At 42.0% G+C, this 16,252-nt stretch overlaps 1 protein-coding gene across 3 annotated transcripts in view; it reads left to right on the forward strand.

Moving 5' to 3' along the window:
- Nucleotides 1-16,252, forward strand: part of LOC129188499 (cytosolic carboxypeptidase 6-like) — a 371,608-nt gene that overhangs the window by 179,031 nt on the left and 176,325 nt on the right. For all 3 annotated transcript variants that reach the window (XM_054789109.1, XM_054789107.1, XM_054789108.1), the window contains one exon: nucleotides 14,449-14,665. In XM_054789109.1, coding sequence (XP_054645084.1) covers nucleotides 14,449-14,665 — 217 coding nt within the window. The remainder of the gene's footprint in view (nucleotides 1-14,448; nucleotides 14,666-16,252) is intronic.

A 16,252-nucleotide genomic window follows, 5' to 3' on the forward strand; every position in this document is an offset into this window, starting at 1 on the left:
ATGTATTTGGTATTTTCTGTTTCCAAAAAAATTCTATTTTTGTGAAATGTTATTATTTAAATAAAATAAATTACACAATTTTAAGGAAAAATGTATATTTTTTTTATAAACAAAACCTTTTTGATGTATTTTCTTATTAAACAAAAATATGTTTTTAAAAGCCTTTTTTTTTCAAGGTAAAAAAAATCTAAATATGGAGGAAAAGCATCTTTTTTTTTACAACAAACATTAGGAATAAAAGGAAAAGAAAACATTTAAAAAATGTGGGAGAATTATGTGATTCATTTCTCTGTATTCAAAGAAATATATAAAATATTTTGTCATGAAAAGAAATCACAAAATTTGAAGGAAAATCTTTTTTAATAAATATTTTTTTAAGGCTAAACGAATCAAAAACACAAAATATGTATGAAAAAACGTAGAAATGGATCTACGCTGTATCGTGTTCGTGGGTTTAGATGGGTTTAATTGCCGGCCCTGTTTGGAAACCACCAGCTTTGTGCTTCCCTCACTTGTCTTGTTGCTTCTAAATCTACACTTGCCATGCTACAGCAGGCTGCTGCCAACGTGAGCAGCAACCAAGTGTGCGTGGACGAGGCACCTGTGTGTATCAGAGGCAAGTTTAAGTGTTGGTGCAGGTGCCAGACTCATCCTCCCTGCAGCCCCCGCAGTGGCCGCACAAGTTAATTGGCAGCATGTGGCTGTCTGAGAGGCCAAGTGCTCTGCTCGTCCATCCCACCCTGTTTCTTCCTCCGTCCCTCCTTCCCTGCAGCGCACTCCCCTCCGATGTGTGACGCCACGCCTGGCACACACACGGTGACACCAGTTTGTGAGTGATCTACCGGGTGTATAGAAGCAGACAGGGCAGCGAGGCCCCCAGCTGCCGCCATGGCACCAAGGGAAATGCATGCAGACAGGCTGGCATCTTAGTGCCAAGCCTGCGAGAGCCTCGGGGAAAATGGAGAGGTAGAAAGGGGGGCACAGGGAGGGTGATGAGCAGAGGAAGAGAAAACTAAAATGCTTTTGTGGCTAATAGTTGGCATGTCATCATGCTGTTGATCTGACTTCAAACCCCATTTTTATACTTCATGTTACAATTATTTTTACACATCGAGTCACATGTTTGGGGCGGCAGCTGGTAGTTTAACATTCGTAAGCGTAAAAAGAAGTTAACCACTGTTCATTTCAAACCTGAAAACAGCACAAACACCCTGAAAATGAACACTGTTAACTGTGATGCAGTGGTGTCCAATGTGCGGCCTGGGGGCCATTTGCAGCCCGGGGCTTTTTTAATTTTTATCGGCCCTCAGCACATGCTAAAAATATAATTTAACAAGAAATAAAAAAAAAAAACAGCAACAGAAAAAATGATCAGCAGTAATGTTACAAGAATAAAGTCAGTTGGACTCTATTGAGAAAAAGCTGTCGTTTTCCAAATGTTCAATAGGTTGAAATATTTTAGGGAAATAGCATTCTTGTAGTAGCAGTTTAAATATTAAAGAAAAAATATATATTTTTAAATGTCTTCATTCATTCAATCCCAGCCGTTTATCAAAAGACAACCCCTTCAGTGGCAGCCATTTTAGACGATTTTGATCTTTCAAGGCACACAGGATGTTGTGTCCTATGGTTATATAAACAAAGTTTGTTTCTACCTTTTTCCGTTCTTTAGTAATCAGCAGTAGAACATGGGTAAGTTTCAGGAAAATATCAGTTCCTGACTAAAAAACGGAGAAAAGCATACCTTCTCGTAAAGGTGTTGCTCCATAGCAGTCTTCAGTGAAGTGAACATTGCAAAGAACAGAATGCAGCACAGGCGTCCATTTGCCTGTCATTCTCTGTACTCGTCGTTCTCATTTGTTGTAGTCCTAAACCTTCATTTTTTGAAAAGAAAACAAACAGTATAACTTGGACACTATGAACATCCAGCGGCAACACGACATTTTGGCATGACTGCTGTTTTGATGAAAATATTCCCAACAAAGTCAATGATCTGCCTCTAGAAGCGTTCGTTTAGCTGAGAGCTGCGACTTTGTCGACGTCGCTTGGGAAAGGCCCCTTTCCTGCAGCGCTCGGTCCATCCTGGCGCCCGCCACGTCCTGTAAATGGAGTTTTTAGAAATTGACCGTTTGCGTTCAAAAAACGAACAACATAATTACAAACATTATAGAACATATTTAAGCAAAGTTGGAAAATCATGTCAGTGACCCATTAACAGTAACAACAAGTGAGTATTATGGGATGCATTAAAGAGGTGCACATGTTAACATTACATTTAAATGTCATTCATTATAAATAAATACATTAACATTATCCCTTCATTGTGATGGATCATTCCAGCTATGCAAATGTCAGCCTTTATTTCATTATCAGGCAACTAAACAACAATATAGACCACAGCATGATACGTTTCCTAGATTTTATATATATATATATAATAATAATATATATATAATATATAATATATAATCAACAACTTAGTCCAGGATGACATTATCATGCATTTTAGCAGGTGAGCTCATCTCTTTCCGGAATTTAATTAGAAAAGTGATATCAGAATGTGCCACATGTTGCATAGCCGGCCTGAGAGAATGAGCTCATCAGATGGTGTGACCTCATCTCTCTGTCTCTCTCACACACACACACACACACACACACACACACACACACACACACACACACACACAGGAGGATGCATGAGCACCAGGGTGTGACGCTCATGCATCCAACATCAGTCGTCTGACTCACAGTGGAAGTCAGTTTGGGTGAGATCACAAGCGATTTTGTCCTGCCCTCACGTGTCTACAAGTGATGATATCATGCAGTAGTGTGTGTGTGTGTGTGTGTGTGTGTGTGTGTGTATGTGTGTGTGTGTTTCCCATGTTACTGCAGTGCAACAGTCATGTCGAAGCGTCTTAGGTGTACGGGACACGTCCTGTTTTGGTCTCCGCTGTCATTTTTTTATGACTCAATCTGCATGGCGCCAGGCTGTCTGTGTGGCCCGCCGTTACACACACACACACACACACACACACACACACACAGATAATGCAGTGGGAGTATAATGTTGCACCCTGGGAAATGTTGCATCACGCAATTATGGACGGACGCTTTCTTCTGCTCACCACAGGGGCCCAACGCTGACATCACCACCTTATGAATGCATGTATGTATTTAATCTACACACCCCCTTATTATTCCAAATGAATCCGCACCTGCCCTGTTGCCCCACAGGGGATCTGTGGCGCCACAGTGGCGAGGGCACGGTAATCATCTGCTTACTGCTAATTTGCCGCAGAGGCCCACAAGACTCAGGAGATGGGAGTTCACGCCCGACCGATATGCATTTGATCGAATGCATTTGATATGGAAAAGGCCACAATTACACATTGTCTGCATTTGACCATATTTTGGTTCTGATCATTGTTTGCTTCTGACAAGTTACATCACGCGCTTGCATTGGCAAAATGTAACATCTACGAAAAGGAGGAAGCAGAGTTCATTTCATCCTATACCCTTTCTCCATGCCTCAAAAAGGAAAAGGGAAACAAGTAGAAAGAAATGATCATTATAATATTAAAAAGGTGATGCCACAACTCCCCACTAACGGATTTCACTTCAGAGCAATTTGAAGTAATACAAACGTCGCACGTCGCAGAAGGTTACTCATTAAGGAAGGAAATTGTAAGGCATGCACATGCACACACACACACGCACGCGCACATGTGTAATATAATTGAGTTCCAAATGTGAAAATTGTAAATAATTCATGGTGTAAAGAAATTGTTATGTTGATGTGATACAACCCCGTTTTTGTGTTATGTTGCTATAGTTTGGATATTTGAGCTGTCACAAAAGCAAACATGTACACGCACACACACACACACACACACACACACACACACACACACATGCACATGCAAAATTGCAAATAGTTCATGGTGTGATTTTTGTAAATAAATTGTTATTTTGATGTAAAAAAAATGTTGGTATAGTTGTTAAAATATTTGAGCTGTCACAAAAGCAAAAACACAATTGTGTCCCAGTGAAAGTTATGCTTGCAATGTAGTATCTTTTGCAGTATATTTTCAAAAAAAAAAAAAAAACTAAGCTGCTTTTCTCCCTTTTTTAGTCTGGAACTGATATTTTCCTGAAACTTACCTACCTTCTACTGCTGATTACTAAAGAACAGCAAAAGGTAGAAACAAACTTTTTCTTTCTGATGATCTTTCTTTTGGTAGGTTCCATGTTTTTATAGCCATGGAACACAATATTCCGTGTGCCTTGAAAGATCAGTCACAATCATCTAAAATGGCCGCTACTGAAGGGGTTGCCTTTTGGGAAATGGCTGAGATTGAATGAGTTAAGCAACAATAAATGACATTTAGAATAAATGATGTCAGACATCCGTTCCATAATTCCACTTCACACATTTACTGCACATAGGTAGGGTATATTATATATTGTATTATTGTTGATGTAGCTTGCAGTAAACGGCACCGCCTCATAATGACAACTGTTTCTAATATTTTTCTTACCTTATTTAACCACATTGATATGGTGAGTGTGTTTTTTCAAATATGATCTAATAAAATAACAAAGGAACACTGAGCATTGTCGGAGCCAGTGTGTACAAGCACATTATTATTCTATTTGTTTCATTATTTCCATTCCTACACATCATTGTTCATTAAAATGTGTGGCCCTCTACTGGTCCGTCCAGGCAATGTCACACCTCTGCATTTGTGAAAACACTCAAATTCAGCCTCTCAGGTTGCATATTGTTAATCATTGACACTAGTGAAGCATGTTAAGTTGTATTTTGCAAAAACATCGCCACCGGAGACGGTAATGTGAAGTAAAGATGGTAGAACTCCCCATCGCCATAGTTTATAGTTTATAATAACAATGATAATACTAATAATGGATTATAGCACTTTTCAAGGTGCCCAAAGAGCTTCACAATGAAGTGAACCCATTATTCATTCACTCCTCAGTCACACACTGGTGGTGGTACTGTACGTCTGTATTCACAGGTGCCATACACCAGTGTGGGCAGCACTGCAGGCAAGGCGGGTGAACACAACAACAGTGACTGGGTGGAGGCTTTCTGGACGAACTGCTCTACCTCCTGAGCTACTGCCGCCGCATATAACTAGTCTTTAAATCAAGGGTGTTCAAAGTGCGGCCCGGGAGCCGGTTGTGGTCCGCTGCTCTTTTTTTATTGTCCCACAGCACATTCTAAAAATATAATTTTGCAAGAATAAAATCACAATATTGAGGGAAAAAAAAACATTATGATCTAATGAGTAGACGTGGAAAAACAGTGCCATTTTTGTGGCATTTTTTCAAAATGGTAATTTTTTGAAAAACAAACAAAACGATGAATAAAGTCGTATTTTTGGGGGAAATTGGGTTGGGGAAAAGTTGTCATTTACGAGAGTAAAGTCACAACATTATGGAAATAAAGTCATAATAGTACAAGAAAAATAGTTGAAACATTTTAACAACAGCAGTAATGAAAAAAGCAGATGTAAATTTACAAGAATAAAGTAAAAATATTAGAGACAAAAGAACAAAAGTCGTAATTTTACCTAATATGAGGAAAAATACTGTCACTTTAGTACCATAGGGTTTGAAACATTAAAGAAAAAATATATTAAAAAGTCGTAATATTATGAGAAACAAACAAAACAAAAGACAGTTGTCATATTTGGAAAACTGGGTTTGGGGGAAAGTTATAATATGGGAATAAAATAAAAATAGTTGTAATATTAAGTATAGAAAATTGAAATTTTTGGAAAATTAAAAAAAAAAACAACAGCAAAAATGGGGGGGGACCAGAGTTGATCCTACTAATAAACGTTTTCACCTGCATCACACAGCTGAGATGCAATCATGTGTGGAATTGCTTTAGATTCTAGATGATGACAAATGACTCCCGGAGCCTTGACTGCATGTTGTTGGGATGAACCAGAAATTTACAAAAACAAATGCAAAGCCGGAAGTAGGAAGGTGTTTTTTTGTTGTTGTTGTTGTTTCTTTTTCCAAATATGTGCTGTAATGCGACATGATGACATGAGTCGCCAAAGAAGATGAATTCCTACGCACAAGGGCAAACCAAACAGATTATACGAGGATAAACAGCCGCGCTTCTGTGCTCTCTATTTAACATACAGCCCAACAAACTAGCCTCCTGCCTTGAGTGTTTTATTTAGATGAGTCTCCCAGATTTATCGCCGCTCTCAGAGAGTTGTATGGAAATTCCCGCACATGTTAATGCCTGCTGCATGTTCTCCCCCCCAGTCAGGTGGCGCTCGGTGGGTGGGATGAGATGGCTGGCAACGTTACTTCAAATGTTTGCCGCCTCCGAACAAATTCATTAACTAATTGAGTGGCAAATGATCAATACCAGAGCAAACACTTAGTTAGGATGAGAACATATTTACAATTCTTTCAACAGGTATCGAAAAGCAATAGGGTGGAATTGTTCCAGCCAAAAGACCTCACAGGTCAAAATGGTGACAAGATTTTGGGAGAGGGAGACAAGGAAAACCCCGAAATAGGACAGCTCTCGTCTGGGTGGTTGGTGCAGGACCTACAATATTTATCCTTGAAGCTACTTTTAATCCTGCACCGACCTCTCAGATGAGAGCTGTCCTATCTAGTCACACTAGAGCTGTCCTAACTAGTCTCTGAGCATGAACTGATTAAGGCTGCTGGGATGACAGGTGCAACATCTTCTAAGACAATCTGAACCGTCCACTTGCGATTGATTCAATGCCCTGAGAATCGTCATCAAATGACACAGACATCTCATCAGTTCAAGCTCAAAGACTCGGTTGGACAGCTCGAGTATGACTAGATAGGACAGCTCCTGTCAGATAGGTGGTGCAGGATCCAAAGTATTCGCATCCTACTTTGAATCTTGCACCAACCCCTCAGATGACAGCCGTCCTATTTAGTCATACTAGAGTTGTTCAAGCTGAGGTAGGACAGTTCTTGCATGACTAGAAAGGACAGCTTTCATCTGAGGGGTTGGTGCAAGATTCAAAGTAGGATGCAAATACTTTGGATCCTGCCCCACCTATCTGACGAGAGCTGTCCTATCTAGTCATACTAGAGCAGTCCAACCGAGTCTTTGAGCTTGAACTGATAAAGATGTTTGTGTCATTTTATCACAATGAACGGATGAACTAATGAACCAAAGTCGCTTAGAAAATGAATACTTTGGATCCTGCACCACTGCCCTGAATAGAGCTGACCTATCAAGGCTGACTAGACCTGTCCTACCTAGTCTTTGAGCATGAAAGGATCAACTGATGTACCAAAATAGCTTCGAGGATAAATGCTTTGGACCCTGCACCACCCCTCTGACTAGGGCTGCCCTATCTAGTCCGACAAGAGCTGTCCTACCTAGTATTTGAGCATGAACTGATGAAGTCTGCAGCATCCAAAGTAGCTTAGAGGATACATTATTTGGACTCTGCAACCGCCACTCAGACTAGAGCTGGCCTACTTAGTCTTTGAGCATGACCTGATGAAGGATGCTCAAATGAGAGGCAAAACATCTTCTAAGACAACCTGAAAAGACCAGTTGTGATTGAGTTAATGTCTTGAGAATGTAGATGAAATGAAACAGAAACATTCATCAGTTCATGCTCAAAGACTAGGTAGGACAGCTCTAGTCTGACTAGATAGGACAGCTCTAGTCAGAGGGTTGGTGCAGGATCCAAAGTGTTTATCCTGTAAGCTACATTGGATCCTGCACCTATCTCACCTATCCTGAGAGCAGTCCTATCTAATCAGACTAGAGTTGTCCAACCTAGTCTTTCAGCATGAATGGATCAACTGATGAACCAAAGTAGCTTAAAAAATTGATACTTTGGATTCTGCACCACCCTTCTGACTAGGGCTATCCTATCTAGTCTGACCAGAGCTGGCCTACCTAGTCTGTAAGCATGAACTGGTGAAGTCTGCAGGATCCAAAGTAGCTTCGTGGATACATTATTTGGATCTTGCACCCACCACTCCGACTAGAGCTGTCCTAGCGAGTCAGACTAGAGCTCTCCTACCTCGTCTTTGAGCATGAAAAGATCAGAGCTGCACAGATGTGAGAGGCGAGGCACCTTCTAAGACAAATCTGACTAGATAGGACAGCTCTTGTCTGAGAGGTTGGTCCGCCACTAATACATTTGGACCACCGCAGATGTTGGCGCTACCTTTTATTTCTATTTTTTTGAGGTTCCCCCTCGCTCTCAAACACATTATAATTGGACATTTCTTATGACACAAACAAAAAGCTCCAAAGTTTTTAAAAATGCGCCACTGTGGCCGTAGTTTTGTGCCATGGACAGTTATGCAAATTGTCATTGTCTCTGCGGTGCCACAAATAGATTGCAGTCCTGCGGGAAACCCTGTATATGACACATACAGCAGGGCTACCAAATGCAGGTTGCCTAGTAACAGTGCCTCCCAGTGTCTTCATTTGCATAAAAACGACTGCTGATGCCTCCAGGATTGATATGCCATCACGTGTACTCCCACTTGAACATAGCCTACATACACATGAGGTCAATTACCAGCAAGTAGTGTTTCGTCGGTGACGTCATACAGCCAACGACGGTACAGGCCTCGGTTTTGACAACAATAAACCAACCCGGCCTTGTTTGAGATTGCCGAGAAACATCAGCCCTTCAGTTATTGGCGCAGTAACGTCGAGGGAATGAAGAAACGTGTCATCGGGCGTGAAACGTTTGCCTCAAATGAGCTTGGTGGGGATCCGCGGCGCAGGACAGCTGCACGGGCTTATTGCAAAACACATAACCTTCCTAACAGTTGACAGGATGAACGTTCGACAAGCTGAACGAGACAACAGCCAGGTGGAAAATAAAGCAAACGTGTGTCTGCGTGTGTGTGTATCTGCGTGTGTGTGTGTGTGTGTGTGTGTGTGTGTGTGTGTGATTTTTTTTTTTTGTCCTCTTTGCCTTTGTCTGCGAGAGTGCTCGGAGAAGCTCTTGATTGGCGTGTCCTCTACGCTTGATTGATTCTGAAATATAGACAAGGTGTTGAACGCGTGAAAGTTACCAATTTAGAAGCCTTCATCTTCAAACTTCAGGAGATCCCAACCGCCAATACGAGAGTTTTTAGCTACCGATGGCGGCGCCTCGCTAAAGGCGGCCTGCCAGCTGTGTCAACCCCTCCGCTGTCTTCTATGTCCTCCTTTTTCTTATTACTTCCGTCAAGCGCAAAAGTCTAAAAGTGATAGGTATTGTTTTCGCCCCAGTTGGTTGTGAGTGAGCAGGATTACTCCAGCACTGCAACACCAATTTCCATCAAACTTTGTTTATTTGCGGCCCATGCCGTTAGCAACAAGCAGTTCCAGTTTGGTGCAAATCGAAATAAAAATGTGATGGTACGACTTCACTTAGCTTTGTGGGAGGAATTGATTCCTACATTTTGGTAAGGACCTATAGGTGAGGATATATATATATATATATATATATATATATATATATATATATGTTTTTTTCTACAATTTAATTATACACCCCCACTGGTCCCCCGTAGACTCAACATGCAGCACACAGTAGAGTCACGGGTCAAGGAAAAATCTGCTGCTAGCTCCAAAGTAGATACAATAAGAGACAAGTTCTTGGAGAATAGTGAGCGGTACTATAAGGTACAATTTAATAAAACTCACATGCAAGGAGACAAATTGATACAACCTGAGAAGATGTCTTGTAGAGAAATGTCTAAATGCTACAGCAGGGGTGTCCAAAGTGCAGACCGGGTCCTATTGCGGCCCATGGCAGTTATTTTTATCGGCCTGCAGCACATTCTAAAAATATAATTAGAATGTGCAAATGTGCAAATAAATTAAAATACTTTTTTTTTTTTTAAAACAGCTGCAAAAATGGAAAAAAACAGCAGCAATTGTATAAGAATAAAGTCAAAATAGGAAACAAAAAACGTTGTAATCAAATGAGTAAAAGTCATTTTACAAGAATAATCATTTTAGTAGCATAAACTTGAAATATTAAAGAAAAAAATTTTCATTTTTTTAAAAGTCATAATATTTTGACAAACAAAGAACAAAGTTGCGAGAAAAAGTTTTAATGTAACAAGAATCAAGTCGAAATGTTTTGGGAATAAAGTCACAATTACGAGACACATGAAATAGCGAGGAAAAAAAACAGCAGCAATGGAATTAATTTTACGAGAATGAAGGCAAAATACGGCAAAAGTCGTATTTGTAGCAAAATTGTGTGTGGGAAAAAAACAGCAAAAAAAGACTGAGTGATGTTACTATACAGAATGTGCACTTGGGATGGGTAATCTACAGTGGCAGGCTGTTTGAATCAGGAGATGATCATATGGAGGACTTGTACACTTTATACTGTAGAACATCACATGTTAGCACATGAGGGATGCTAAAGACGTCATAGGACGGAGCACAAGAAGGGCTGCTAACAAGCACGTTGCATTCACTGTAAGGAATCGTTTTAGAAGTGCAAATACTGTATAAGACGTTTTTCTTACATCACTTAACGTTGAACCCTGTCAAGTTGTTGTTAGTGACCATGACTGCAGCTGGGAGTTTCTCTCCATGTTGTTAGTGACCATGACTGCAGCTGGGAGTTTCTCTCCATGCCCATGATGAGTGCATGTAAACATTGTGCCTTAAACTGTTTTTTTGTTGTTTTTTTTTGCTGAGCATCCTTTGTTTTGATACGCAGACCACAACCTCGGAGGAAATCTGCAGGGTGCGTTTCTACTTTTGTTTCTGTTTGCTGTCTACTCTTTCAAGTTTTCTTGCCTTTCTCATCTTCTCCGGAAGTTACTTCATCCCGTGACCTTGACGTCGCTCACATGTGTGACTTTGTGGATTCTTGTTTGTGTGTTTGCGTCTCCGCAATCGCTGAATTGTAAAACCACGTGTGAGCGTCTTATCATCGAGGGAAAGCGTCTCTATATTCCCCCCCCATTCCCCTCATCCCACATAGTGATAATTCTGTTTGGGAGCGACGGCACTGTACCATGTCTAGAGATGGGCAGGGGAAAAGGTACCATTTAGATAAAACAAATTGCCAGCTGCCAAACAGGAGCAGCCACCGCTTATATTAAACCTCGGGGACTGTGTGCGTTTTCCTGAATGCGCTTAGGATTTTTTTTTGTTTTTGTTTAGATTTTTTTACATTTGTGTGCGTGACTGTGGTATTTAAAGCTGGGACTCTGCGTCGTTGTTCAAATAGGCCTTACGGGCGCCCACCTTGCACAACGTTTTTCCCCTGGCCTATAACTATAATGCCATGACAAGCAGCAGTAATTAAAATCAATAGCCAGGACTTTTTCGCTTTCTGGCAAGGTCACACACACAAGTCGAAAATGAGAGAAGCTGGTATGCGTGGACGGAGCTAAGAAATATGTAAAGAGATGAAGAGTCCCTTTGAGGCATCACTAAAGCCTTTGGTGGGTTTGAAATAAAGTGTGTTGACCCAACAAGGCAGTGGGATTTTTGAGACTGAAGCTCTGCCATCAGGGCCGTCTATTTCGATAGAGCTGATTATTGGACCTTGAGAGAGCTGTGTACCTTTTCCAGGACCAAGCAGCCATTAAGCAGCCAGTGTCAAGGGTACAAACAAATGTTTCATTCAAATTTACCATAAATAGATCACCTGCATTTTCAAATGAGTACCAGAAGAAGAATGTAAGACAACCCTGAATATAAGGCCGCGTTTTTGAACAAGACAAAATGAATCTTTGTTTTTTTTAATCACATTTTAAATATCAGCGAATTGTATTATTTATTATAATGTGTATCATCAGCCATACAATGTTATTGATTAGTTCCAAAAGGGTCAACAAAAAACGAAACATAAGAAAACTGAGACAATGCAATAATGCAAATCCAATTAATGTGTTCCAGTAACCCCAAAATATTATAAAAATGTTATAGAGGTTATAGTTTTACATGCAGAAAACAACGGCAAATGATTATAAATGATGACTGAAGAAAGCTTGTGTACGTGGAAAGTGAAAGTTACGTTTGTGTGAGAGAGACTTGAGCTGGCTCTAGAATGCTGATAGGGTGTCTGTTTAGTATCTTCTCCTCTCAGTATTTTTCCAAGTGTTATCTGTGAGTGTCGTGCAGCTCTAGTTGTGCTGTGTGAGTGTGTGTGTGTCAAGACCAAAATAACGATCAAAACCAAATTAACGATCCATGCTGTCCCATTGGGGGTACCAACTGCAGGGGCATTGTTACCTAAAGGTGGAGCTGGACACGACGCAGTGAGTTGATTGGTGGACAGAGAGTCTTCACTTCCTATGACAAAGGGAATGGAATTCTCAGGGTGCACTCCTACTCAGCAATCTGCGCTTGGGCCCACTTGACACCCTAAGTCCTCCATTGGTGTCCTTTGTTTACTGTGTCACAAGACTCGTCTTTGTTTGTTACGCAGCTGACGCACCGTGACTACACACCAGCCAGATCAGGGCTTTCCAAACCTGAACAGAATGCTTCTCCTCTGTGGCTTTTATCTGTAGCCTAACATGATATATTAGGTGTTTGTGCAAACACATCAAACTGTCTTTCCTCCTTCCTTTGGGGCGAGTCTGAGAGAGAGAAGTTCAGAGAGTTAGCAACGAGCAGTCTGTCCCGTTTGTTGATTGTCAGGCCCCGTTCCTACCGCAAACCCCGATACCATCTTCATCTCATCTCTTGCCAGGGATGCTCGCTCACTACAGGCGGCCCCGCCATCCCACAGCCCGCTACGCCGCTCGCTGCCATCCCTTCCCGCATATCAGGCCCGGATCTGCCATCTCCTCGCTCTCTTATCTTCCCCTTATCTCCTCATACCACCTTTCTTCCTGATCCAAACACCCCAGACCCATCAATCAGTCATCTTCTTCCCCCTTTATCCTCATCTCTCGGTAGCATCTGCAAGAGTTTTTGTTGGCAGAACTGTTTTTCCCAATGCGTGGACTTTCTGCCGAGACTGTCAGAACCCTCAGAAAGTGACAGTGTTGCAGATATTTGGAGAAAGGCGGTAGAAAATGACGAGGTGAGAAGGGAGGCAAAGGCAGTCACGTGCGTGCCTGCTCCACCCTTCACACCACGTCTTCCAGGGGGAAGCAACGGAGAGGAAGACAACGTCAGGCAGATGAAGGGTGTGAACCGCAAACATGTCGCGTAAGCAGAGACGTGGTGTGCACTGCAGCGATACTGTCCCATACCCCCATTGATCCAGCTTGAGGTGCAAAGTGCAGTCAGCTCTGTTTAGCACTGGGCCTGCACAGCTTGCATCTCGCGGGTCAGTGAAGTACCCATGAAGGAAAATACAGTAAAGTTAGCAGTACATATAAACACGGTACCTTACTAAGAAACATATATAGTATAGAGTTGATTCGCGATTCAACATTTTAGGCCTCAACAATCACAGGAAAAGAACTCCTGTCGGGACTGGAAAAGGCAGTCCTGCGAATGCAAGCATCATCAAGTGATCAACGTCAACCGTTTGAATGCCATCACATCGATAGACTGAAGACAGCCATCGACTGATACCTGCTGGTGGCATTTATGAATCATCTTGCATTTTTTTCGTGTGTGCTTGCATTGCGACTGGGTTTCATGTTGAAGGTTAATGTTGAATAAAATATGAATGTTTTGCTAAGCAGCGTTTAATAACTGTTAGTCCTATATTGCTTTCAACATCTTTCCACCCCAGACAAACACATATTCAGTGGAACCTCAGTTTTTGTCATAAATTCGCTCCGTAAATCAAAACTTTTCCAATAACAAATTATGTAAAGCCAATTAATCAGTTCCTGGCCGGAATCTGTCTACAGCAGGGGTCTCAAACTCAATTTCACTGGGGGCCACTGGAGGTAGAGTCTGGGTGAGGCTGGGCCGCATCAAGTATTGGGAGTAGGGCTGGGAATCTCGGGGTACCTCACGATACGACACAATTCACAATACATCCATGTGACAACGCCACTGTTAGTTCAGTGTTGGTGTTTACTTGCCCCTGGAAGTATGGAGGTAACTCTGAGCTTGCCCGGATGTTGCGGGCTGCCGTTACACTACTCTTTGATGTCCAGTCGCGGGGCGCAAGATACGATTTGGTGGGCCAAAAATGACCCGCGGGCCGCGAGTTTGAGACCCCTGCTATAGTGTCCCAGCAGTAAAAGAACCACTACGCATTCTTCACAGAGATTAAGTGACCAACGTGGCGTGGCGTAGATGCTTTGTTTGGGTACGCCTTATTAGGCGTACCGTTTGGCCGTACGAATAAACAAATCCTACAAAAACCCGGGTTCCACTGTACTTACAATCATGACCCTGTCTTTTCTATCTGTATGAACGTACTTCAGTTGCTAAGCTGACCTCCAATTTCCTCAAGTCTAACCCAAACCCTTTTGAACATGTCATCTCCTTTGCGTTTGCAGGCAGAGGCTTCCAACCAAGAACGTCTACTACTACCGCTGCCCGGACCACCGCCGCAACTACGTCATGTCCTTTGCCTTCTGCTTTGACCGAGAAGACGACGTGTACCAGTTTGCCTACTGCTACCCGTACACCTACTCCAGACTGCAGCACTATTTGGCCAGCCTGGAGCGCAGGAACCTTCCTTACCTGCAGAGGGAGCAGCTAGGACTCAGCGTGGTGAGTTAGAGCTGCAGCAGGGAGGTCAAAGATTAGGATTAAAGCCTCCAGTAAAGTGCTACAAGTGCGTGTCTGTAAATGCGTGCCAGATCAGTAACTTAGGTGCACATGACGGTCATAACTTCAGCCTCTCATGTTATCGTTAGCAATATTGCCCCCTAAGCCTCCAGTAGTGCGTGTGTGTGTGTACACTGTGTGTGTACACGCGCTCTCACCTCTGCAGCAGCAGCTAGTGTATCACATGCGTCGCCTCCAGTTGCGTCTGCTCTTATCAAATAATTGTAGGAGAAAAACTCATTAGAAATGCTTGAGAGATTACGACTTTTGCCTCTGTCCTCTTTACATTTGTCAAGGAAGGCTTGCCTCGACGGGGGGTTGGGGAGGGGACCATGAAAGTACCCCTCCCACCCACATGCCCCACCCACCCCCATTTGAAAGGTGCACCTGACGATAAAATGGAGATAAGACTGAAATTTACCAAACCATGGAAATGGTTAATGATCCTGAATTTGTCTTATATTCTGAGTCGATCAGCTTCTTCCCCAACGTGTCAGAGCTTTTCTTCCTGTCACTCACAGACACACAAGCCAGTGACTGATGTCACTGATACAGTGGTACCTCGGATTTTGTTATTAATTCATTTTTGGTGCATAACAACTAATTCTTTTTCAAATGTTGAACCATGCCGCTTGTACAATGATGCGGCTAATTTATGGCTAAAAAACTTGCCAAATTTCCCATGATGCCAAGAGTCCAACTTCAGGAAGAGGGTAGATCAAGCTAAATGGTTAATTTGCCTCGAGACAAAAGTCAGTCAGAGAGACTGGCAAAGTGTGTGACGAAGGCATTATGAGGCTGTTTAGCTGTGATGCTGAAGAAGCTGACTTTAGTGGTTTTAGTTCCCAGGAGAAGGAGGAGGAGGACGGCGATGAATGACGTTTCTGGTAGGCTACTGTTTAATGTTACATGCACTGTAAGGCACTGTTTGGAAAAAAGCATTCATTGAATCAAAAGTTGTAGAAGTCTTTCTGTGTAACATCTTTCTGTGCACTAAATATCCCATGGTACGACGTGGACACCTGCGGCTTATAGGCTTATATATGTACAAATGTATTTTTCTCTTTAAATTTAGTGGGTGCGGGCAATGTACCGGTGGGCTCTATAGCCACGAAATTACGGTAATTAATTCCAAACAGGCAGACGAAAACTGAAACGTATGAAAACCAAGGCAATTTTTCCCATCGGAAATAATGTAAATCTAACAAATTTGTTCCAGAGACCCAAAAATATTGAAAAAAAACATTTTATAGAGAATAATTGTAGTTTTACATGTGGAAAAAATGCAAAATAAATATAAATGACGACTGGATGGAACTTATTGTTGATGCAGATTCCCGTACATCCTGCTGAGAGAATTCAATAGCAAAAAAAATTGTCTGTCCCTTGGGGGGGCACATGACAGAAAATAATTGACAACCACCACCTTCTAGCCCCCCAGTCCTTCTGATGGAGGCTCATTTAATACACCTAAAAAACTTGTCTGGACAAACTGTATATAACAAAGACAGTGAAAAGCAAAACACTTGC

The sequence above is a fragment of the Dunckerocampus dactyliophorus genome, chromosome 10 (assembly GCF_027744805.1).
Source record: "Dunckerocampus dactyliophorus isolate RoL2022-P2 chromosome 10, RoL_Ddac_1.1, whole genome shotgun sequence".
NCBI classification, from domain to species: Eukaryota; Metazoa; Chordata; class Actinopteri; order Syngnathiformes; family Syngnathidae; genus Dunckerocampus; species Dunckerocampus dactyliophorus.